Source organism: Anabrus simplex, chromosome 8 (genome assembly GCF_040414725.1).
Source record: "Anabrus simplex isolate iqAnaSimp1 chromosome 8, ASM4041472v1, whole genome shotgun sequence".
NCBI classification, from domain to species: Eukaryota; Metazoa; Arthropoda; class Insecta; order Orthoptera; family Tettigoniidae; genus Anabrus; species Anabrus simplex.
Genome location: NC_090272.1, coordinates 208,333,193 through 208,360,602, shown reverse-complemented (window position 1 = coordinate 208,360,602; position 27,410 = coordinate 208,333,193). Strand labels below are relative to the sequence as shown.

Here is a 27,410-nt window from a genome sequence, read left to right as displayed (position 1 = left end):
TATGAATACCATGCCAGAAAAACTGCTCGTATTTTGCGACAAACCATTCGTGGAGCCATTTTCCAACTTCCTCGAAATTGCTGAAGTGCTGCTCTGCGAGCGCATGACCCATTCATGCGAAGGTGATACGCCAGACAACTTGCTAATAATGTTTTTAACATATAATGAATAGGTCGAAAATGTAGCAATATAGCTTTTTTTTTTTTTTTTGCTTTACGTCGCACCGACACAGATAGGTCTTATGGCGACGATGGGAAAGGAAAGGCCTAGGAATGGGAAGGAAGCGGCCGTGGCCTTAATCAAGGTACAGCCCCAGCATTTGCATGGTGTGAGAATGGGAAACCATGGAAAATCATCCTCAGGGCTGCCGACAGAGGGATTCGAACCCACTATCTCCCGGATGTGAGCTCACAGCTGCGTGCCTCTAACTGCATGGCCAACTCGCCCGGTCATAGCATATTTTAACATTATACATTAACAGTATGTCTCAATTAATGATATGCCCATATTTTTTCCAAATGTTATTAGGTTAAAGCAACAAATATACCTCATTCTAAAAATTCTCAGTCTTCTTTTCTTCTTTTCCTGCCGCTTTTTCCCACACCTGTGGGGTCGCGGGTGCTAACTGCGTCGCACATGTGGATTTGGGACCTATTTTACGGCCGGATGCCCTTCCTGACGCCAACCCTCTATGGAGGGATGTAAGCACTATTGCGTGTTTCTGTGGTGGTTGGTAGTGTAGTATGTTGTCTGAATATGATGAGGAGAGTGTTGGGACGGACATATACACCCAGTCCCCGAGCCAGAAGAATTAATCAGAAGCGATTAAAATCCCCGACCCGGCCGGGAATCGAACCCGGGACCCTCTGAACCGAAGGCCAGTACGCTGACCATTCAGCCAACGAGTCGGACATTCTAAAAATTCTCAGTAATGTTTGCAAAATAAAATTATTAAACATTCAGTCAAATGGATTTATATGTAATGCAATCTAATACCTAAATGAAGTCAAATGACGGGGTTCATGATAATGTTAAAGGAAAATAACCAATAGCACACTAGACAGTAAACAGTAATAAACAAAACCTTAATTGACAAGCTAGTCAGTAAAAGTGTGCTATCCCTGCTCTAATATGTAGATACATGGTGAATACTGGCACCTTCTCTCACAGAAAAAAAAAGCATTGGTTGTAACAATACAAAGACATTCTAAAGTCTAATGTGTAGAAGTGCCAGTTTGACATTGGCAGCTAAGAGAATGTATGATTGGACAAGGTAGTGATCGATGAGGGCCAGCGATATTTAGAACTATAGCAACAAAGTATGCAATCCAATAAAATAGATCAGAGAAAAGAATGAGAAAATTGGAGAACAAATAACCATGGTTCTACATTAACAACAACAACAACAACGTGCTAGCATTGTGGCAGAGCTTGTAGTTTTAGCGCTAGTCTCTTCTGCCATCTGGCAACCTATAATAAGTCCAAGTTGAGTTTTATAATACATTGTCTCATTGCTTGTGGTATTAGCCTCTTCCAATACATTGATGTTAATTCAATACCAGTCATAATACTGCTTTTGACAGAATACCATTTTTTGAAGTCCTTTCAGCCATTGTCAATCCTCAGCAACTGACTCCTAGGATAGGATAACTTGATGTTTTGTGTTTATTACCAAAAAAAAACTTAAGAGAGAGAGAGAGAGAGTGGGGTTTGGTTGGTCTTTTTTTTTTTTTTTTTTTTTAATAGCAAGTTGGCCATGCAGTTTGGGGTATTTAGCTGTTAACTTGGATTTGGGAGACAGTTGATGATTTTCCATGATTTCATACAAGGCTGCAGCTCTGCTGTCCCTTTCCACTCATACCGTACGTCAGATATGTTCCAACCTATGTTTATTTCAAGAAAAGCATGCGTTAACGGCATCGTTTAAGCTTTTAGCAACTCTCGGACTGTAAAGTACCAATTTACGGTCTGCAGAATGTATTTTTTCAGTTAAGATGAGGGGCCACTGAACGAAGAGAAACACTTCATCTCAGCACACACTGAGAATATTACAAAGGACAGTGAGTGCAGCAATAGACAGAACGAAGAATGGTAAAAAGAAACCCACTACCTCTTCTTCTTCAAAATCTTTGGACCGAAACTAGGCCTTCATCAAGATGTTTGCTTCGAGACCTGCTATATAGAGGGTAACAGTAAACAACAAATTCTTCATTTCCGTGTAAAGAACTTCATTTCAAATTTAGCCGTACCAATATATAGCACTATATCATATCTTTTCAGAAGAATGGTCAGCATTGAGGCCCTTGGGTCAGAAGGTCCCGGGTTCGATTCCCTACCGGGTCAGGGATTTTAATTGCATTTAAGTTATTCCTCTGGCTCGGGAACTGGGTGTTTGTGTTTGTCCCAACACTCTCCTCTTCATATTCAGACAACACACAACACTACCAACCACCACAGAAACACGCAATAGTGATTACATCCCTCCGCATAGGTTGGCGTCAGGAAGCGCATTCGGCCATAAAACAGGGCCAAATCCACATGTGCGACACAGTTCTCACCCGCGATCTCACAAGTGTAGGAAAAGCGGTAGAAAAAGAAGAAGAAGAGTTGTGTAAGCAGACGGTGCTAAGGGTTAAGGCTTTGGTTGCTTCCTTTTCCGTCATTGCTCTGTCTGATTCTGTCATTGCTATAAGACATGCCTGAGCCAGTGCGATGTAAAACCAATTGCCAGAAATGTATGTACAATACATCATTTTTCTTCAGACATCTCAAGAAAGTAAATATTCTTGTCTGTTACTTTATAGTTTACAGAAAGGAATTTTGAAAATGCTATTCACTTTAATTAGCTTATTCCCTAGGTCTGCTTATTACCGTTAAAAATGCAACATAAATATCATTTTAATTTTCAGTGTATTCTGTGAAGAATGAATATGTGAAAGACTCTGAGGGAGGACAACAGAAGAAAGTGGTAGAACTGACACCAAGAAAATTTGAAGGTATCGGCCCAACAACGAAGGAAGGAATTCCTATTGGTCTTCGATCGGTAAGTTCTGTGTATTTAATGATCATTACTGTTGAAATTAAAGTACATTTGCTGAGAGACTAAATTCATTTATTACAATGACTAAACTAAACTCAAAAGTCACATGATAATATTTGGGACTCCTAACCTCCAGAGATTCAAAATTACCACAGAGTTTTAGTATTTTAATTTCTTACAGTTTAGATTGTATATGTACCATATTTGTATGAACATTAATGCCTAATGTTTTGTTTTTATTTCATGCTTACAATCAGAATGGAACTCAGGTAGTGTACAGCTTTCATAAAAGAGTGTTGCACATACAAGAAGATTAAGAAAGAAAAGAAAAGAAAGAAAAGATAAAATTGAGTGGCTTAAAGGCTTTTTATTGTACATCAACCACTTCAGTGGCTTGATAGAAGCTTTCTTCTTCTTCTCTTACAGATTTATTGGACCACTTTAGTCAGTCATTTTCTGGTCATGTTATTCAATAAGTTTCCTTTCTGATAGAAATTTCATCATCTTTTTTTTTAATACCAGCTATCTGACTTGGGCCTTTAATGGAACTTTTCCATCCACTGTCTAACCACCATTGCTGCTCCTCCACATGTTCCAATCCAGATTTCTTCTTATTATGCTCTTTTTGATTGAGACCAACCACCTTAGTCTCGCCTCTTGTTCTTCTTCTTCCTTCATTCTCAGCCTCCAAAATCTGCATTAGTATCCTTCCCTTTCTGCCCTCTTAACACATCCAGATCACCTCGTTTATTTCACTCTGTTCTAATTGAAAGCTTTTCTACTCCAGTTTACCACCTGACATCCTCATTTCTTATTCAGCAGGAGTAGGCTATGTCCTGACACTGAGTTTAGCTTTCTGCATAACTCTTTGTCGTCGTCGTCAACCCACATCCATATGTACAGGTCTCCCATGGCGGTCAAAGACCTGTACGGGGCGAGTCAAACATGTCACAGAATATTCCCGGCAATAAAACCCATATGTTAAATAAATAAATAAATAAATAAATAAATAAATAAATAAATAAATAAATAAATAAATAAATAAATAAATAAATAAAAATTTAAAAATGAATTAATTAGCTGCAGAGAAGGTTAAACACAGTTTCAGCACATAGCTTATTCCTGTTGAATAAGGAATCAGGATGTCAGGTGGGAAACCAGCACAGGTGCTGATAAAACCAGATGAGCTTCATAGAGCACTGAGGAGATAGATGGTATAAGAGATCATGAAGCTATTTTTGTGTAGTTAAAAATAAATGTGATAGAAAGGAATGGTAAAAGTAAACTCTTGTCCTTATCCAGAGGTGGTGCAGCTCTTTCCATGCCAGCCCCGCGGTACAGGGATAGCATGCCTGCCTCTTAGCTGGAGGCCCCGGCTTCGATTCCCGGCCAGGTCAGGGATATTTACCTGAATGTGAGGCCTGGTTTGAGGTCCGCTCAGCCTATGTGATAGAATTGAGGAGCTATCTGACGGTGAGATGGCGGCCCCGATCTAGAAAGCCAAGAATAATGCCGAGAGGATTCGTTGTGCTGAACACATGACGCCTCATAATCTGCATGCCTTCGGGCTGAGCAGCGGTTGCTTGGTAGGCCAAGGCCCTTCAGAGCTGTAGCACCATGGGGTTTGGCTTGGTTTGGTTTACATGTTATAAACCTCATTTTAGGTCCGTATTGAAAAATTTTTAACAGTTCAACAATAATAAAGGTGTTTTAATTTATTCCACCTATTCAATACTTATATTTTCACTTATAGTTGTTACATAATTAAATTCTTAGTTACATGGGGACATGTTTCGCCCTCAATTAAGGGCATCTTCAGCCTAAATACAATAATCAAAAATACAACTAAATTAAAAGTGGAAGTTAAATACAATCATCAAATATAAGTATTGAATAGGTGGAATAAAATAAAAACACCTTTATTATTGTTGAACTGTTGGTTTGGTTTGGCGCAGCATTTTCAGGCACACCTTCAAGGGAGTTGAGCTGCGCGTACAATTTTAACCATATACCAGCCCTCTTGTCATTCTTAAATTTCTGACAGTACCGGGAATCGAACCCAGGTCCCTGAGAATGGCAGCTAATAGTGCTAACCATTACGCTACGGAGGTGGACAAAAGTAATGGTGTAAAATAAGGACTATTAGACAGTACCATATGGTGGATAAGGGAGGCATGGGGGAATTTTTGAAAAGCAATTTTGACCGAGCGAGTTGGCTGTACCATTAGGGATCCGCAGCTCTAAGCTGGCATTCAGGAGATAGTGGGTTTAAATCTCACCGTCGACAGCTCTAAAGATGGTTTTCCCTGCTTTCCCATTTTCACATGAGGCAAATGGTGAGGCTGTACCTTAATTAAGGCCACGGCCACTTCATTCCCACAACTACCCCTGTCCCATCCTTCCATCACCAAAAACCTTCGACATGTTAGTGTGACATTAAACAAGTAGCAAAAGAAACAAAGAAATGATTATCATAAGTGGAAAATGGTAAATAAAAATGTAAACAGCCTATGGGATGGGTTTAATGCTATTATTGAAGAGTGTGAAAACCTTAAAGTGGTAAGGAATGGTAAGGGCCCCATTATATTGCCACAGGGAAACAATGAGATTAAGAAGGAAGTGCAGATTACAAAGGAATAGAGTTAGGAATGGTTGCAGGAGTAAGGAGAATTTGAAGGAAAGTACTAGGAAATGGAATTTAGCAAAAGTCATCTAAAGATAACATGATGGCAAACATAACTGGCAGCCATTTTAATTTTGGGGGAACAATGGAAGGGTATGTATAGCTTTAAGGCAGAAACAGGTTCCAGGAAGGACATTCGAGCGATCATTAATGATCAAAGGGTGTGATATGTGAGGACTTACAAAAGGCAGGAACTCTGAAAAGTGGTGGCAAAATGGGCTCTGGTTAAGATGCAGCAGGTCGATATTCTACTTAGGTTCCAAAATGGGTAAAAAATAAATTAACTAAATAAATGCAATGTAAATTTTAATCTTATACCAGTTGTATAGTATTATTTGAAGTAATTCCACATACTGTATATGAGTTGACTATATTTGTAAATACAGGAGATATTATAAGTAGAATTTTGTAAACAATATAAATTTATTAAGGATGAGCTGTGTGTTTAATAGAAAAAAATTGTTAGCGTAAATTGTTTAATATTGTATTCTAGGAAAATTTTCTTCTCTTGTTAATCTAAAATTTAGTGCTTGACAATAATGTATTTTAGTGTACCATTTGCCACCGAGGTAGACACCTCATTTGCAAATAAAGAGATGTGGATTTTTGATTTTGATTTATTCAGTCAGCAGGTAGTTGGGTATAAGGTTAATGTTCAGGTAGAGGAGGCAACTAATACTGGTGAATTAATGAAATTTGCCTACGATAATAAAGACATTTACAAAAAGATACAAAAGTTGAAAGCTAGAAAAACAGCTGAGATTGATAAGATTTCTGGGGATATTCTAAAGGCAGTGGGTTGGGATATAGTTCCATTTCTAAAATACTTATTTGATTACTATTTACATGAAGGAGCTCACTGGCTGAATGATCAGCGTTGACGCCATAGGTTCAGAGGGTCCCGGGTTTGATTCCCGGCCAGGTCGAGGAGTTTAATCACTTCCAATTAATTCTTCTGGCTCAAGGACTGGGTGTTTTTGTTTCTCCCAACACTTTCATCTTCATATTCAGACAGCACACTACACTACCAGCCACTACAGAAACATGATGATTACATCCCTCCGTATAGGGTTGGCATAAGGAAGGGCATCCAGCCATAAAACAGGGCCAAATCCACATGTGCGACACAGTTCGCACCCGCGACCCCACAGATGTGAGAAAGACAGAAGAAGAAGTAGAAGAATTACAGGCCAGTCAGTTTGATATATGTTGTTTTTAAGCTGTGGGAAACATTATTTTTGATTATACTCGTATTAGACACGTTTGTGAAATTACTAACTGATGGATAGAAGGCAGTTTCAATTTAAGGAAGGTTATTCCAGTGAGGACTGACTTGTAGGATTTCAGCGCAATATAGCAGATATTTTAAGTTCACTAAGTCAAATCAACTGCATTGCTATTGACCTATCCACGACTTTTGATGAGGTAGAACTTTTGAGACCACTGGTGAAAATGAGGGCTATTGGACTGGACAAAAGTGTGTCTGAATGGGTGGCTAAATTTCTAGAAAATAGAACTCAGAGAATTAGAGTAGGTGAAGTGTTATCTGATCCTGTAATTATTAAGATTGGCATCCAACAGAGCAATATTATTGGCCCATTACATTTCCTTATATATAAATGCTATGAGTAAAGAGCCAGGATCACAAATAAGGCTATTTACAGACGATGCTATAGTGTATAGAGTAGTAAATAAGTTACAAGATTGTGAGCAACTACAAAAAGGTCTAGACAATGTTGTGAGATGGACAGTGGAAAATGGTATGAAGATACAGTAAATGGGCTGAAAAATCAGGTTGTAAGTTTTACCCAAAGGATATGTCCTCTCAGTTTAAATTACTGTTTTGACGGGGTGATAATACTACATTGGAATTGCTGCAAGTACCTAGTTGCTAATATAAGAAATAATCATCGTTGGGGTAATCACAGCAACAAAGTTATAAAGAATTTATACAGATCTCTTCACATGGTTAGGATGGTATTGAAGGGTCATGGTAAGGATGTAAAGGAGAGGGTGTATAAGTCTCTTGTAAGATCCCATTTGAATCAATCAATCAATCAATCAATTCATCAATCAATCAATCAATCAATCAATCAGTTGGTCACCACTGATCTGCATTTAGGATAATCACCTGTGTGGCAGATTCCCTATCACTTATTTTCCTAGCCTTTTCGTAAATGTTTTCAAAAAATTTGGAAATTTATCGTACATCTCACATGATAAATTATTCCAATCCCTAACTCATCTTCCTATAAATAAATATTTGCCCCAGTTTGTTCTCTTGAATTTCAACTTTATCATCATATTATATTTCCTACTTTTAAAAGCTCCACTCAAGCTTATTTGTCTACAAATGTAATTCCACGTCATTAACCAGTGACAGTGCAGAACATACCACTTTGTTGAGCAGCTAGTCTCCGTACTTCCTGAAAATTTGCAGATTTATTGTAACACTAACCCTGATTTCACCCTAAATGTATGTACAGTTAAATCTCTTTAAATCTTTAAATCAGGATATGTAAACGTCTCAAGACAATACATGATTTTTAAAGTTTAATCTTAAATATCATAATTTTTTATCATAATGTATCAATCAGTAGCACATTTAATAAATCATCTTATCCTCATTGTGCTAAAAACAAATTATTATATTGAGATAAGTACGTAGACAAACCAAACCCTGTACAAGTTAAAACTGAGGGATAAACTGTTCACTGTTAATTAGAGTATTCATTAAGTCCTCAGGAAATTCATGTGTTAGAAGTATAGTACTCATATTTCGAACAAATTGCTTTCAGTTTTTTGGAATTATATTTTATTTAGCAACGGGGCAATGCATTCTACCAGAGTGTAAGAAACTTTGTCTGGTATAAGGGAGTACCAAAGCAGACCCAGCCAACAGCTGGAAACTGCAGATGATGATGATGATGATGATGATGATGATGATGATGATGATGATAACGATGATGATGACGATGACGATGGTGGTGGTGGTGGTGGTGGTGGTGGTGGTGGTGGTGGTGGTGGTGGTGGTGGTGGTGGTGGTGGTGGAAGTACCAAGGAAGTGTAGAGAGGTAATGGACAAAATATATTCTGCTCCCATTATTGACTTATGTAGCTGAGACCTGGACATTGACAGGTAGGGAGGAGAGTAGAATTCAAGCCAGAGAAATGAAATACCTAACAAGTATGACAAGAAAGACAGGGTGAGAAACGAAGATGTGAGAAAGGAAGTCGGAACAGAAAACCTAAATGAAAGAATTGGAGTAAACTTAGATGGTTTGGACATGTAAAGAGGATAGAGGAGGAAAGAATACCAAAAAAAGGGTGATGGAGATGAAGTTCAAGGGAAAGAGAGTGAGGGTGAGACCTAGAATAAGGTGGATTGATTCAGTAAAGAGAAGTGCAAGAATAAGAAACCTGGACTGGGACAAAATGGTAGAAGAGGAGAGGAAGATAAAAATGCCCCAACCCAGTAGGGGCTGGATGAGGGGAAAGGAGGAGGAGGATGATCACAAACTGAAAATGATTAATGACCAATAACTTTAAGCCACTTTTGAGTAAAAAGAGACTGAAATATTTTGTACAGTAGACTCTGCCTGAATAGATGGAGCTGTTCACTCTAAATCTGTCTGTAGGTCCTCTTGGTGGCAGTCCAATAGATCTCGTTTCACAAACTGTCCATTCCATATAAGCACATGGAGCATCCCGTTTACATACCGTACACTAACCATTTCCGTCGTCTTTCTTATATATGGGCCTTCACTCCCAGTGTTGATCTGATATTCTCATTTCAACAAATCATCTTGTCATGTTTCCTAAGAACTTTCATTCCACAAGCCTGCTCTTTACTGAACTTTATAGTCTGCATTGAGTATTGAATTGAATTATCCATACAACGCTTCCTAGGATTGGTCTAGATTAGACTAGATAGGAGTTTACTTTGTAACAATTAACACAATTTTCTAAATGTGTCATCAACTTCAAATTCTTCCTTCAGAACTTATTGCTGAGTGTCCGCCTCCGTAGCATAATGGTTAGTGTTATTAGCTGCTGTCGTCGGGTGCCTGGGTTCAATTTCCAGTACTGCCAGAAATTTAAGACTGGCAGGAGGACTAATATGTGGTTAAAACGGTACATGCAGCTCACCTCCATTGGGGGTGTGCCTGAAAAGAGCTGCACTTTCTTAGGTCGAGGCCACGAGTGTACGTTTACTTTTTTTTTTTCTGAGTAAGAACTGTTCTTATAATATCCTTTTATTTTTCTTTCAGGAAGTCAAAGACATTAACCAAGCGAAGTGGTATAAACGAATGTATGATTCGCTACATCGAGCTGGGAAGGACGGTAAGATAACCTTTGATATTAATTCATTATTAATGATAAGTAAAACAATATCCAAATATCTTTTTTCTTCCTTTACATAATGCTTTGGAGTACTGTCACAGTATCTCTCAAGTTTTTCATTATCATACTAGAATTAAAATAGTGTTCCTCAATATTAATTTTATGAAATAAACTGTTTACTGCATGTCATTTACAAAAAAGCAATTTACCTTTCTTATTTCTTTTTGCAGACGATTATATCACTATCCGTTACAAACCAAGGAGAGGTGATATACCTAAATAAGGATTTATTAATGTTTAACAACTCACTGTGTGGCATGGTGTGACAAATAATGTGCATGCTCTAAACTAGTAAGACGGTTATAATGTTGCAACAAGCCAGAACTCAAGTTATTTAACACTGACTTTGAAATATTACACTATTTTTCATATCACATTCTGTCAGATTTCCATTGTCCAGACATGTAGAATGGTGCTCAGTTCTGTGTGGATAGTATATGCAGTACTTATACAGTACTAGCTGTAGCACCTATCATTGACGGGACATTCACATAGAACAGTGGTGCCCAAATGCTGCACAGTTCACAGTGTGTACAATTACTCTTGGGGAGAGAGAGATGTAATGTGGTGCGGACCACTGACCATAGAGTTGGCCAGATGTATTGTATTAGTTCGACGGCTAGGGAACATACAGTTCAGGATGGCGGTTCATTGGAACTGCTGTTGCAAATGCATTGCATTATGGAAAGCACATCAGAAAAGGGAAAAATTGGCAATCCTTTAAAATATATGTTTCTGAGAGGTTTCTCTCTGTAATGAAACTTTACAAGCCATGATTGCATGCAAGATTATCTGACGAAAGCTTGTGAAACAGCTTGCACTTGTCTGTGTGTTGTACATTTGTGCTGGACATTGGTTTCATCATTACTTCGACAAAGCATTAATAACTAAGAAACAATGTTAGGTTTTGGTCCACCCAATCAATACACATCACTTTACAAGTGAACTATTTAATTAAAAACATGTTAAAAATATTTAGGGACGTGTTTCATCTCTATTTGAGACTTCATCAGCCATAAAATCACGTGGTAGATTACAAAACTCAAATCAGAAAATGAAAAGGAAAAAATGTTTAAAAAATTGAAAAAACCCAGTGTCTTTTTAAGGACTATTCAGGAAATGCAAAAGATATAAATATATGTACATCATTTACACAAATTGACAACACTTCTTGCAAAATCTTTTGTCATGAATGTTAAAAAATTAAATTAACTTGAAATTGACAAGCCTGCATAACGTCTTGTACGGAATCAATGTCAATTGTTGCTGTCCGTATTTGGAACGAAAGTTACTTTTTGAACTATTGAGAAAACATAGGAGAACAAATTACATATATTTAAAGAGGTAGTTTAAAACTTTCTGCAAACAATCTTTCAGCCAAGTTAAACATGAACAACCTTACTTGAAAAACATTGCAAGCATTGTTGGAATCTGGTAGTTTCAGTGTGTTGACTGGGGAGATTGAAACACGTCCCTAAATATTTTAAATATGTTTTTAATTAAATAGTTCACTTGTAAAGTGATGGTTATTGATTGGGTGGACCAAAACCTAACATTGTTTCTTAGTTTTAACTGTATCAATACGGATCTACACGATGAAGTTCATAAATTGTACTAAAGCATTAAAAATATACGATACAATAGCATTTCGTATGTGATAAATTGTTAAATAGAATGTATTGTCATAGGTTTACTCAAACAAGGACATATCGTATGGATTTGTATTTGTTTATTGTGTATGACATATAAACCACAATAATATAATATTATAATGTGCGGTGTGAAATTTTCGGACTCAGAAAGGATGACTGCTATAATTAGAAGTATTCCCCTAACGAATGGCTAGTAGAGTTCGTCACACTGGGAGGAACAGTTCCGGAGGGGTGGTTACTTTACTGTGCAAGCAACTCATTGCACAGCATATCAGTGTGCTTCACAGGTGCGACATTCCTGACCACTGCTGATATGGAATGAGCAAAGTTATCTAACTCCCCAACTACTTTCCGCCAATATTCAGGCATGCTCTTTTACTTGGGATGCAACAGTAATCCCATCTATCTGAGATGAGTGGCAGCAGAAGAGACAAATCACATCACAACAATGATCAGTGTAATGTTATTGTTGATCAGTTTTATGAGCTTTCAATATTGTAGGCATTCACATTTAGTTTTCTTCAGAATCTGGGATATTAGAGCATCTGACATAAAGGCAGTCTTTCCTTCTTTCATGACACCCTCTTCTCTTGTTCCTCAAGTGACAGTTCCTTTACGAATTTTTCTCACATGTTATAAACATATTTGCAATTTTCTTTCTCGATATAGACTTATGACCATGCGGTTTTTTACCTTGAGACAATCATAATGAAAACGATCACTAGTTAACATGAATAAACAGTAATTCCATGTTAGCACTGCTCAACGTTGATATGAACTAAGCAACAAAAGTCTAAATTCATTAATTCTATTATCATAGTTGGTATGATAAAACTATGTAAGACATACATGAATGGAACTTGCATTCTCTATAACTTTTGTTATGTAATACTTTTCAATAGGATCAATAACATAGATATTTAAACATTACATTTTAATGGCCTTCCCCTAAACTACCATTTCATCTAGCGTGAATAAAAAATTATTTATAGCCTAGACTGTAGTAACTTATTTGCAGACTTTACGTACCAATTTTCATTAAATTCTGTTTACCCATTTTCTCATAGTTCGGTGTTGATATGTGTTTTTTTTTTTTTTTTTTTTTGCTTTACGTCGCACCGACACAGATAGGTCTTATGGCGATGAGGGGATAGGAAAGGACTGGAAGTGGGAAGGAAGCGGCCGTGGCCTTCATTAAGGTACAGCCCCAGCATTTGCCTGGTGTGCCTGGTCAAAAATTGAAATTCATTAATATCTCTGTTATCATAGTCAGTACAGAAAAAATGCACAAGACATAAATGATCGGAAATTCAATTCTATATAACTTTACTTATGTAGTATTTATCGATAGAACCACTAATAACATAAATATTTAAGAATAGGCCTTCCCCTAAACTACCATTTCACTCAGTGTAAATAAAGTTATTTATAGTCTAGATTGTAGTACCTCATTCCCTGACTTTACACTCCAATTTTCATTAAATTGTCTTCAGCCGTTTTCTCGTGATGCCTATACATACATACAGACAGACAAATATGATGGAAAATAAAAAGTATATTTCCTCGTTACTGTGGACACGATCAGTATGGAAATACCATTCTTTTTAAATTCTGAGCAATGTACAGACAGATAGATAAAGATTATCATATCGAATTGTGAGTACTGAATAATTTGTTGGCCAGTAGGTAGCCTTGAGGAAAAAGGAAAACTGGAGAAGTTCTCTTACTAGTAATTGAGTCCACAAGAGATAGGAAATTGAGTGAAGATTAGTAACTATGCAGAGAATGCTTTCATGCCATGCAATGGAATACAATCTCCCTGCTTGCAATATAAAATTCCATTTCCGACTAAAACATGCCATCAATTGGAGTGACTTTAGATACATGTCATGAGTTGTTAGAAATTCTTTCATGAAAATAACAATGAAACTGAATTTAGATGATGTCCAACAGAGGTGTTATTTGTATGAACAAACGGAGAGGAATTCATTGCACACTACTTGCTGGTTCACAGGTATATAAATTGTGGCTGAAGTTTCCTCAGATTTGGGATAACTTTGGTGAACATAAGTTATAGAAGGTGAAGTAATTCCTATTCACCAGTTACCTTGACCACTTAATTAATTAGGAAAAGGTTAGTGATACCAAAATATTTTAACAAACAGCATGTCTTAAGCAAGAAAGCTTAACCAGTGGTAAATCTCTCAGAATCCTGTAATTTATTTATTACTCTATGCAGTATAACATCATCTGCAAAAAATTCCAAAAGGAAATGTAATCCCAATTGATAGTTTCTTTATACTTACACAGCAAACTCAGGTGTGTAATTATACAGGAGGAAAAGTAGGTAGAATCAGGATTTTATATTCACAAGCTGGAAGTAAGGTCCGGTATGCTAAAATGGTGATAAATGTTCACTGGAAAAAAAAAAAAAAAAAAAAAAAAAAAAAACCTCACTGGCAGGAATAATGAAGAGATAATGGTCAAGTTGAGAATAAATGCATTCGATGAATCTGTGTAAGTGAACTGTTGGATGATGTGATGTGATATAAATAGATTAGAATAAGAGATTAATATAATTAATGTCACATACAAGTATTTTCAGCAGTGGTAAAATGTGCTAGGGCTGAGAATGTAAAGGTCATGGCCTAAATCAAGGTACAGGCTCGTATGAAAATGTAAAAACCATTTTCAAGGCAGCCAGTGATAGGGTTTGAACCCACTATCTCTTGAGTGCAAACTTACAGCTACATGAGCAATAGCCATACTCGTTTGCTCTGTCTTATGTTGGGCTGAGCTTGAAACACCAATATACTGGTGTGAAATCTGACAAAATGTGATTTGAACATTATATGTAGGAAACTAACATGTAAATAAAATGTAATTGCTTTCTTAATAAATCCACCTGAACAGCACAAATTGCACCATAACATAACATTGGACTGCACAGCATTCTCACTGTTACACAGTCTGGTTGTTGTGAATGAAGATATGCACTACTTGAAGAAACTTACACAGTAACACACTTTTGCAATAATCCTAATACAGATTTAAAATTAACTCTTGATGTAACCTTCAGGTTGAGTACAGTTAGATTTGTCATTCATGAGCTTATGCAGCTGGTATCATTACTAATCTAATTCCTCTTTGGATGTGGACTATATCACACCTTTTCACCCTACATGTAGTTATGATAGGGCATTTTGAGTGACATGGAGAGAAATGTCTTACTGTGTAAATAAACTGATGTGGTAAGATATATTCATATAACAGTGCAAGGTAGAACTTTCTTGGATACCCTCCAAATAAGAAATATCCCTTGACAGCACTGAGTTGAAATTTGGCAACTAATATGCACTGTCAGCAGTTCAAAAGTTTAACAATTATATACATCATCATCGTCATCATCATCATCACCATTTCCGTATCCAGCTGTAGCCGGGTAGGAGCAAATAGGGTTCCTCTCCACTTTCTTTGGTCTTTCCACCACTCCTCCGACACTGTGTCCCAGTCCAAGTTTCTTTCTCTAATACTGCTTTGGATTGTGTCCTTCCATCAAAATCGTGGTCGTCCGCGGCCTCTCCTTCCTTGCGTTTACAGTTCCATCACCTTTTTTGGCATTCTTTCATCACTCATTCGCTTTATGTGCCCAAACCATCTTCTCTATTCTATCGTTTATTTTTCCACTCCAATTTCTTCCCAGATTTTCTCATTCCATATTTTGTCTCTTCTACTCTTCTGTATCATACTCCTCAAGAACTTCATTTCAGCTGCCTGTATTCGACTCTCATCCTTCTTTGTCATTGTCCAAGTTTCTGCTCCGTAAGTTGTTATGGGTACGTAATACATCTTGTACATAGTTTCCTTTGCTTCCATTGGCACATCTCTGTCCCATAGCATAACAATTAAATACAGTACTTCTAAAATTTCACAGACAATAGTGTGTGGCAAAAGTTTATTTTATGTCCTGATGGTATAGTCAACATAAACAGAATTTTATATTAAGAATTGTGAAAATGATGATGATGATGATGATGATGATGATGATGATGATGATGATGATGGTTGTTGTTGTTGTTGTTGTTTTTTAGAGGCCTATCATTTTGGCTGTAGTACTTAATAGAAATGGACCATGGTCACCAAACCAAGCTCCTATGGAATTCACTTTTAGTTTCCCTTTGCAACTGGCAGGGGGTAATGTGCACGTATTCTATGCTCTCACCCACATCAGAGAAGGTGGGGTTCCAATCCACTATCTCCTAAATGCAAGTTTAGAACTATACAAGCTGTAGGGCATAACCAACTCACTAAGTATATTTCTTCTGTTCTGAGTTAAGTTTAAATTCCTTTCACCACCAACATATTCAAAACATTTTTTTCTCAATGACTTGTATTTTTGATCTGTAATACACCTGTGGTACTGACCTGTCATTATTAGAACACTATATTGTTGAAACATCATTTTCCCACCTACTCTCTGCTATGTATGCTCAGTTACAATAACATCAAAGTAATAAAGCATGATGAACGATCGAGACCGGGATGCAAACTTTAACTGATGCATAGTGATGTTCTTTATCTAGGTTCAACCATGTTGTTGCTCTATGTACAGGTGTCCACATTTTGAACACAGTCCTATATTCTTTCTCAGTGCGACCACTATACTTCATCTTGTGATCAGTCTCCTTGGGCAAGTAAAATTGTCTATGTAGACAACTTGTATGCATTGTTCAGAGATATCCTATGAACTATGATCCAAGTGGTACTTGTTGTCATCTGCATCTATCATAGAGTGGCACTGACACAACCATACGACAGTTTCCTTAACTATCTAAAGAGGTTTTACTTACCAACTTTATGGAAGGTGATACTGAAACTGATCACCGTTGTTAACCAGACATACAAAAGGTCATTCGGGATCTCTGGGGACGATGTTTAAAGGGTAATTAGCTTATGAAAACCCATGTCTCCACCAACAATCTTGTTCAGTTAGAAAGCCAGCATTTCAAGCTGTAGCCCGGCTACATAATTTCCATTGCATCAGACTTTTTTGCAGAGTTAGCAAGTCTATCTTATCCCATTCCTCCTGACTGGCTTTCCGGAGGCCACTGATAGTACATGGACATCTATTTCCTAAGGTCCTGTTTAGGAGTCCTCCAAATGCACGTAAGTTCATGGGTGACCCATCAGGTGCCTTCACCAGAATGTTAGTAAATGGAGTTGAACAGATTCCAGTTTCCATCTGCATTCTCTCTAAGAACAGACGAGTTGAACGAGAGATGTGACTGGATGCTTTATTTTGATGTAATCATACCAGATTTTTTGCCTCCCATACAGTGCCGGGATATCTGTGTTGTAAATAGGTGTTAAAACCTCTTGCTGAAAGTAAGTAGAGCTCACCTTCACATTATTGGCAACACGGTGAATGGTTAACTTGCCACTGTAGAAGTAAACTCTCCTGACATTTTGTCTCTAAGGCTGTAGTAAATCGAGTGGGGGTTTATTACAATCCCTAAGGTACACATATGCTTCATGTAATGTCACCACATTTTTCCATCTGTGTCCTTCCAGATAGCCCTCATATAGTTCTTGTGTTAGTGCGACGTTCCGAAATGTGACAAGGCAACAGCTTGTGAACTCAGCGCTTATGCCACTTTTCTAATTGCAGGTCCTTGTTGATTATGGTGTTAACTGTTGAAACAGACATCCACAACTGAAGTGTGATAGTCCTTTGGAGAGCAGGTTTACCACCTGAGACAGGGCCCTTCACTTTCCTCATCCCTTCTGATGTACAGCTAGTGAGTGGTCGTGGATTTGCCTGTTCTGGAATTAAGCCCAGTCGACCTTTACCTTTTTTTAATTCAATACAGCACTGACCTTTGATCTCAAAAAATGATGATTCTTGCACATTGCTTGGATTGCAGAATAGCTATATTTAGTGTCAGAAAGGGCTGTTATGTACCCTCCCAGTCAGGGTCAATCCGCTTTGACATTGTTGCAGCTAATGTCATGAAAATCTACACACATGTTCTCAGTACTGACGTGAGTTGTCACTCCCTGTTTTAACATGCTCAAGTTGATAACAGCGCCACCAGCAGCCTTCACACTCATCACTAGAGATCCCAAACGACCTTCTGTATTTGGCACCTCTTTAAAAAACTATCCGTCACTCATTCTCCAAACAATGTCAGATGCCATCTATTTCATTCAGTGAAAACCCTACACTGTCTGTTAGGTTTCTTAGACTGAACGCTACCCATGGTCTTAAATTTATTACAAAGATTACGGATTGTTGTCCAGCCTGGAACTTTTACAGCTAGTAATCTTTCTGCAAATTATCTTTGTATTTGATGAGCTGATTGAGTCAATACATATAATCATAAATACATACATGTTGTGCAGGAGATCCATATTTCTTCTCACAGTTAAATGGAGAACAAAACATACCACTGTAGAGACGATGTTACAACATTGCACATTCACCAACAGGCAGTGAATAGCAGCAGTTGGAGGTTGTGTCATTGCACTAAATGCCTGAAGCAACAGTCCCGTTGGTCAAAAAAATTCACTTGTTGTTTTTTTTTTACATTGCACCAACACAGATAGCTCTTACAGCAATGATGGGATAGGAAAGGCCTAGAAGTCGGAAGAAAGTGGCCATGGCCTTAATTAGGTACAGCCCAGTGTGAAAATGGGAAACAACAAAAATCATCTTCAGGGCTGCCAACAGTGGGGTTCGAACCCCACTATCACCCGGATAAAAGCTCACAGCTGTGTGCCCCTAACCGCATGACCAAATCGCTCGGTGAAAAAAATTTCACCAACAGAATATATGCCAGCAGGGTAGGAGAGGTGGTGGTATACAAATTATAATCACTAGATTGCATGCCAAAGGCCTGGATTCAGTTCTAAACCTCTCCACAGTGCTCATATGGAGTGAGGGCATGCGATGCTGTTGATGGTGATGCATCCTTCAGATGGGGACATTATACCTTGAACAGACCCTTTGGTGCTATCTGACAGGAGTAGACTATGTGCCAGCACCAGGTTTCACCTTCTCCCTTCCTACCATTATATAAACTCATCATTCATTTCATCTCATTAACTCCTGATGTCAGGAAGAGCATCTGTTCATAAAAAATTGTTACGAAGTTTCATCTCTCTTCATATCCAATCCCGTAAGAAATGGGACAAGGGTTGGACAGACACATGTTTAGAAAGGTAGAAAAGAGATCGTGGATTAAAATACAGGTGGCTGTGACAAAGATACAGTACTCGCAGATCACCTAGGCTTACATTTGCCTATATCAACAATCCATTACTAAATCAGACTGTTCTACGATGTGTAAGTGCATTTCATGGAGATGAGAATGTGTCCATGGATTTACTCTGCACAGGTTGGCCATCCATTTACAATGATCAATAAAGTTGTGCTGGACCTCATTTCTGTTGAACACCATTGGACTATCTGAGAATTATATTTAGAAGTTAGGATTAGTTACCAGTCAGTGTGGCACATGCTAAAGAATATTCTCTACCTCAGGAAAGTTGCATCCTGTTGGGTTCCCCACCACCTTACAGATGTACATAAATGGCACTGGTACACTGTATCTGATGTCCATTTCAACAGATACCTCAATGCATTTCTGCAGCGAATTATGGCCATTGACAAAAGGTACATAGGCATATGAGCCCAAACTAAAATGGCTATTGAATGAATGGTGCCCACCCAAAGAAGATGCGATAGGAACCCATTAGAGTGGCAGTCATGTTGACAGTCTAAGGTGTCGTTATAATTCATGCTGTACTCCAAGGTGGAACTGTTAACACAGCGTACTATCACAGTTTCTTTCAACACTACTTGCATCTGGCTATGCAGTGGAAACATACACATTTCTTGCAGGATAATCCACTTTGCATTTTGTGTGACAATGCACATTAGCATGTGGCACAGGTGGCATTGAGAAGTCTTGGAACATCCTCCATATTACTGCAACGTTAAGTCCTTGGGATTTTGATTTGTTCTCTCGGGTGAAAGAACCTCTCCAAGGCATCAGGTTTCCTGAAATCAGTTCTCCAAGCAGTAGGGCACTCCATCATTGTGATTAACTGAGGCCACCTCACTGATAACATCCTACATCTGCCGCACATTTGGCAGAAGGTCCAGAACTTCACAATTAATTACCTATAATGAAAGGATGTAATAGAATTTTGCTGTTGACTTCAATAAACTCATGGTAATATGTGTGTTGCCACTAATTTATTTATAACCCCTGTAGTTTGTTGGACCTCTCTGTACATAGAACAATAATATGGTCCAACACAGAATTAGAACATAATTGTATTTCAACAGACCATTGAGGCTTCATCTCAAAGATATTAACTGATATAAATGCATATTTAATAATATGGCAGAGCAATGAATGATCAGTAAGTACTTACAAGGGAGCCTCACGACTTTACCACTTCTAATTTTTATGAAACTTATAATATTGTGTGTGTTGAGGTAAAAGTAACATCCGTAAAGTAGTTTGTTTCAGAGCTATTTCTGTCTTGAGTTATTGAAAAGAAAACTCTGAACTCCTCCCTGTAGTTAAGTAACCTGAAAGTCCTTGGTAAAATGTAAGATGGGCATTATCTTAGCTCAATTCTTATCAGATCATTGTTTGAGCAAAATAATTAGAATAAATCAGGGGGTCGTGCATGGTATTGTTGCAGTGTTGCACAACTCCCAATAATTTTACACTTCTTTTGTCGTCTTTTCTTCTAAATTTTAGTTTAATAAAACTAACATAAAAACATGTTAAAATCCAACATCTTTTGTCGTTCAGTGTACTAATGCTTTGTAACGGACCAGTAAATTCTGCTGGCTTTGAATTAAACTCAGGGGATTTGCTTTCCTATAGCAATTCCCAAACGGATAGCGCGGCACAATGTAGTTTCAGCAGGGGCGAGCCTAGGTATGAGGTAGCACGCTCACCAGTGTCGGTGTTCTGATGTTGCACAAGACCAGCAAGCCTCCTATCGAGAAACAATTCCAAATGTCCCCGTTATAGAGCACCACTTTACAGAGATGACTTCATCCCTGCTTTCTCTCCTCTTGCAATGGTAATTTGTTTTCTATGTCACTAGGATACCCCATAGGGTACCCATCCACAATATTACCAACATTTTTCATCAATGAAAATCAGAAGCGCAAATTTTCAATTCAAGTGAAGTAAGAATAACTGAAGTTATACTGTATGATTAGCCTCTTATTTTCTGTCTTTTAATTACCAGGTAAATTTCAGTTTTAATGGGAATGCAGTTCATCACTTAATGATAATATAGTTTCTTGTATTTCTGTAAGCTCCTCATATCAAAATGTGACAGTGAAACTTTTGGTGCAACACCCAGTTTTAGACACCACCAGCTGCCATCTAAAAAACAGGAATTTAATGCTATGAGGGCACTTCACGGTAATAAAACCTTCTTGGCAGATTTTTCATCATGCTAATGCACTCTTATATAAAATCACTAGTGTTCACTCAAACATCAACCAATGCTTTGCTATGCCTAGAAAGCAGTAGTCTTTATTCCTGTGGCTTCTCGTGTTTGATATCCAAATGTTCTATACATCAGCTTTCATGTATCAGGAAGCTGCAGTGTGGATAACTGCAATGAAAATGATTTCAAGGTGTGGTCATGGTGTGATAATAAACCATGTGTTGAACATTGTGTTCTTCAGCTATATGACTGTGAAGTGCCCTCATCACATTAAATTTCTGTTTTACAGGTAATTTATACTAATTATTATTATTAATTTGTTCGGATAAGATTCATGTGCTTATAGTAACTGACCTGATATAAACTTTCAATGTAATTTCTGTCTTACATTTGACCAAGAGGCTCTTTCAAGTTACCTAACTACTGGGAGGAGTCCAAGGTTTTCCTTTCAGACAGAAAGAGCTCCAAAGCAAATTATTTCACGGATGTTAATTTTACATCATTGCACACATTTTTATTAAGTTTCATAAAAATTAGAAACGGGAAAATCATGGTGTTCACTCATTAGTTTATACTCACTAACGATATTAACATGCACTCATTTCTATTCACTGACATTTTCTATATATAATTAATATTAAGTGTCACACATACAACATCGTGGACATGTTACACAGAAACAAGGCACCATTGAGCAGATGTCCACTCCTGGCCTTGAGTCTGATGCATGTTAAACAAGACCAAATGGATTTATAAAGGTAAATAACAATTATTTGTGACTTAAAAAACTTAAAATACTGTACAAACAGCTTCAAATATTCTGCTATAGTTATGTAGAAGACTATTGGAAAATTCCTACATAATACTATGTTTTGATCTTAGATTACAACATGCGATAAATGAACTTAAGTGGTATAAAGTTGTAACATCAACTTACTCTTTGTGTATTATTGTTGCCAGGCAAAAATCTTCTGTGCATTTCAAGGAGATAAAATGTGTGTTTTTACAGTAAGATGCATTCTATAGAGTAGCAGCTGCTGAGGGGGACTGGCAGAGGGGAACTACATTTTCACAAATTTACATTCTCACTGAACGCACACTAGTAAACAAATGCATTTTCTGTTTTTCCTAACCTGATCGTTATGTTTGTTAATTAAGTGGTGATAAGCAGAATCCAGTTGAGTCACCATCCTCCTATATTCCATGCATGAATTAATATATTGGGAGGAACTTTTGTGCTTTTTCTTTTTCCTTTCAAGTGTTTGAGATTTGTTATTCCAGTTTTCATCCATGTCAAGTCCAAATAACAGGAGGAGATGAACACACTCAAAGTCATGTTCAAGGGTAATGGTTACAACAATGTACAGATTCATCAAGCCCTGCATCCCAGAGGGACCACTAAACAAAGCTCGCATAAAGAAGAAGTGAAGGGAACTGCCTACCTGCCTTACATCCACAAGACCACAGACCAAATTGCCAAGGTCCTTCGCAAACACCATATAAAAATCTTGTTTGGCACCGTCACCAAAATTGCTCACAGTTTAGGTAAAAGCAAGGGCAAATTGTCCCCACTATTACACCCTGGGATGTACAAAATTTCCGGTACTGTACTTGCGGCAAGGTATACATTCACCAAACATGCCGGTCCATTGGGACTCACATCAAGGAGCATCAAGCTCTTACCCACACTAGGCACTACAGGTCCAGGATTATACGGGAAGCTGTATAAATACGTAACAGTACTAACAATTTCAGCATGGACACTGGCTATCAATTAAGTAATACATGTTTGCCAGCCATTAAGGATTTACGTAGGTAGTTTTCCTCCCTGTCCTTTCACTATCATTATTTCGTTTTGGTTTTCTTGACATGGCATAAGCCCAAAAGCCCATATCATGTCTCCAAATAACATATACTGAAAACTCTTCATTTCACTCACAACCACAAAAACATTCATATTCTGTATACACCCCTTGTTGGGATCTACGCCAATATTTGCGCCCTTTCTATTGCCCCACTTGTTCTCATTTTATATGAGGTACCAGTTAGCCGAGTATCTTTATCTCTTGTATTTTTCACTTAGGGACAGTTGCAAAAATGGTCTGTGTAGAATATTACTTACAGAATTCAGTGTTTTTAGGAGAACTATAAATTTTACATGTTAATCTTACCTACGAGTAAATCTGTGGTATTCCTTATGTGCATCTTCATTAGCATACTATATATCAGCACATTACATATGACAAATTTAATTTTCACTGCACCACACTAAATATTGGTAATAGGATATTGACTTATTTCAGTAGCCAGCATAACTCTCATCTCAGACGACAGATTTGAAACAGTTGTCAGACTGGGTGCGATAAGCTTTTGTGTATTTCCATTGCAGGGGCTGGCTTCATGAATGCCCAAACCTCCCGTTCCATGCGTGTTAAGAAATGGTAGGTTTTATGCTGGTGCAAACCAGACTTACCCTAGAAAGAGTCTGCAGACAAGGGCCAGCAAGCTAGAGGAAGTGAACTACGTGTCAGATGAAAACATTGCCCCACCAGCTGCATACTACACCTAGTACTAAAACTGAATGAATCATCATTCAAAGTGTTAGTAACTTTAAAACCATACAATAATAGTTACTTAGCTGGAGGGGTATGTGCACTAGCTCACCTCCATTGGGGGTGTGCCTGAAAAGAGCTGTATTATCTGGTATTACATAGTAGTTTGGATCCATTGCTAAAAAAGTGTTGCCATCCCTCTGCCATTGGCTTCTTCTTCTTCTTCTTCTTCTTCTTCTTCTTCTTCTTCTTCTTCTTCTTCTTCTTCTTCTTCACTGGTTAAACAAGGTCAGCTTTCCATATCATGAAGCCTTCTATTTCCTGTTCATTTTTTCTTCTTCCAGTCCAAGGCTTTTTATGTTCTCTGGATGGTCGGCAGTCAAGTAGCTAGAGGTCTATCCCATCATCTTTTGCTGGTGGCAGTGGAGAGGCACTTGTTGATTATATAATCTTCTGGACAGCGTGCTATTTGAACATTCCACCTTAAGCATGTCTCGGTTAACTTTTCTCTGATGGGTGTTGCCTTCAAACTTCCCCACACATACTCTCTCCTTACTTGATCTTTCAGTGAGATTCCTCCTGAACAGCACATCATGTGCATCCAGCAGTGTAGACCTCCTGGTCTTGTGCTTTCTTAACCACAGAGCATGGCCAGTCAAAGAGCTGTTTTATTTACTTTTGCTTTTGTTCTTATGGGTGTTATTCTATCACATTGTGCCGCACTAAGACTGTGCCATTTAGTCCGGTCTGTATTTATTCTATGAGTTATATTCTTATATATGGTAACATCACTTGAGAGAAATGACCATGCAAATGGGTAAACATTAAATGTTTAACTTTGTTTACTTTGATCCTTCTATTGTTACATGAGTTATCACTGGTTGATGTTTTAGATTACTGAAGATCGTGACATAAATACTGTATTCGTTCGGCACAGGCGGAGCCCATTCTGGTCGAGGGCATTCTTCCACTGTTCAAGGTTTCCCAGAATGACTGAATTCCATAAATTTCAGATAATGAAATCAACAAGACTTGTGTGTCTTAATTCCCCTTATTACACTGGTCAAAAAAAGTTTTTCATATTTTTATTTCTGGGTAACAGACTACAAATTCCTATACCTTTCCATAATGAACAGAATCTACAGATACTAAATATGACTTGCTTCCTATTCTCATAATTAAAGAACAAACATTTTAAAACATTACAACGCCCCTAATGTCTACTTCGGAGTGTTGGTGGCTGTCATTTCTGACATGACAATAAGTACATTTGTAAGTCAGTAAAAGTTATTAATGTATACTATGGAACAAAATATGACAGACAGAACTAACTTGCTTTCCTCAGAAACAGTCAAACTATCAGACAGTATCATGGATATTACAAGAAAATGAAAAATCTCTTAAGTAGCACTTCATTCACTATGATTCTAAGAACATCTTGAACTGGATATTTGCATAATTCTTCCAAATTCTCCTATCATAACAGAACCTTTCCACAAAGTTCTGCATTGGAATCTAAGATCAAAATACTGTAAAGGTTAAAAACTTCATCTTAAAGATTGTTTCAATTGCTTCTCGATGTTATCTGCCAAGCAAAGTTGCTATTCATAGTTGAGAGTTTCAGCTTTTTTTCCTTTTACATAGGTGCTTTGTTGCTTCTTGTTCGGTATTTAACAACTTTTAAAATAAGATTTATGTTGTAATTAATGGTCAATTGCTAATGACATTAAGTGTTTGTTAATAATCCCCCTTCATTTTTCAGGCCACTACCCATATGCATATGCTGGAGGCTATCTGTCTGAACCAGAGCCAGCTGGGTATGACTCTGATATTGGTTATTCAGCAAAGTATGCAACACTTGATCGACGGCGAATCAAGAACAAGGAAAATGATTTCACCACCAGTACACTGCCAAGGTCTAAGTAAGTAAAATCATATTATCCTTATATAAGGAACACAAAATTGCTGGAGTTCAGTAGCCTATATTGTACAAAGTTCAGATCATTATTCAGATCATAACTTCAGGACTGTGGTAGAAATAAAATTGTTCCTTCAAGCATCATACTTCATTAATTCTTAAGTTGGCAACAAGTAAAATGAAAATTACTTTGTAAATAACTAATCATCTATATGATTCAGAACATGGGACAAATGGTATAATAATCATGTACATCTCATAAGATGCATTGCAAGGTCGTAGATATGTGCAGGCCCGGTTCTATGGACAACAAAATCCTGTATTGTGAGCGGGATTAGGAATGGGGCAGATGCTTATGGAGCCCATATGCTTAGCGATGTTCTGTGGGGTTATTATAGACATATTTTGGTTATCATTGATTTTTTCTGTTAACTAATTTTTAACATGTTTCCTTCTGGACAGCAGCTGTTAGGTTCATAACGATTTTATTGCAATTAGTTTTGATATTCTTCCTGGATGACACACTATATATTGACCATTCTGATTGTGAAGTAAACTTCTGTATGCAGTTTTTTTATTTCCCCTTTATGAATTTTCATGAAATATTCATTATTAGTAAGAGTGTATCTGTGTAAGGCAACATGATTGAAACAAATGGAGCAGTTAAACAAACCCAAGCTGACCAATTCAGATGGTAGAGTTCTGGCCTTCTGAGCTCAGGTTGATGGCTTTGATCTTGGCTAAGTCCTTTGACATTTACAGTAAGATACAAAAGTTGAAAACTAGAAAAGCAGCTGGAATTAATAAGATTTTGGGGGATATACTAAAGACAATGGGTTGGGATATAGTACCATATCAGAAGTACTTGTTTGATTATTGTTTGTATGAAGGAACTTTACCAAATGAATGGAGAGTTGCTATAGTAGCCCCTGTATATAAAGGAAAGGGTGATAGACATAATGCTGAAAATTACAGGCAAGTCAGTTTGACATGCATTGTATGTAAGCTTTGAAAAAGCATTCTTTCTGATTCTATAAGACATGTTTGCGAAATTAATAACTGGGTTGATAGAAGGCAGTTTGGGTTTAGGAGAGGTTATTCCACTGAAGCCCAACTTGTAGGATTCCAGCAAGATATAGCAGATATCCTAGATTCAGGAGGTCAATTGGACTTTATCGCAATTGACCTGTCTAAGGCATTTGATAGGATAGATCATGGGAGACTACTGGCAAAAATGAGTGCAATTGGACTTGACAAAAGAGTGACTGCATGGGTGGCTCTGTTTCTAGAAAACAGAACTCAGAGAATTAGGGTTATGAGGTCCCTGTAATAATTAGAGGAGAATTCTTCAAGGCAGTATTATTGGACCTTTATGTTTTCTTATATATATCAATGATATGTGTAAAGACGTGGAATCAGAGATAAGGCTTTTTGCAGATGATGTTATTCTGTACAAAGTAATAAATAAGTTACAAGATTATGAGCAACTGCAAAATGACCTTGATAATGTTGTGAGATGGACAGTAGGCAATGGTTTAATGATAAACGGGGATAAAAGTCAGGTTGTGAGTTTCACAAATAGGAAAAGTCCTCTCAGTTTTAATTACTGCATTGATGGGGTGAAAGTTCCCTTTGGGGATCATTGTATTATCCGCACACTTTATCTTGGTGCATT

At 37.5% G+C, this 27,410-nt stretch overlaps 1 protein-coding gene across 1 annotated transcript in view; it reads left to right on the top strand.

Annotated features, from left to right (window-relative positions):
- Nucleotides 1-27,410, top strand: part of CAP (Cbl-associated protein) — an 822,384-nt gene that overhangs the window by 573,240 nt on the left and 221,734 nt on the right. The window contains exons 10-13 of the mRNA XM_068228905.1: nt 2,910-3,043; nt 9,995-10,067; nt 10,298-10,333; nt 25,580-25,739. Of these exons, the coding sequence (XP_068085006.1) occupies nt 2,910-3,043; nt 9,995-10,067; nt 10,298-10,333; nt 25,580-25,739 (403 nt within the window). The remainder of the gene's footprint in view (nt 1-2,909; nt 3,044-9,994; nt 10,068-10,297; nt 10,334-25,579; nt 25,740-27,410) is intronic.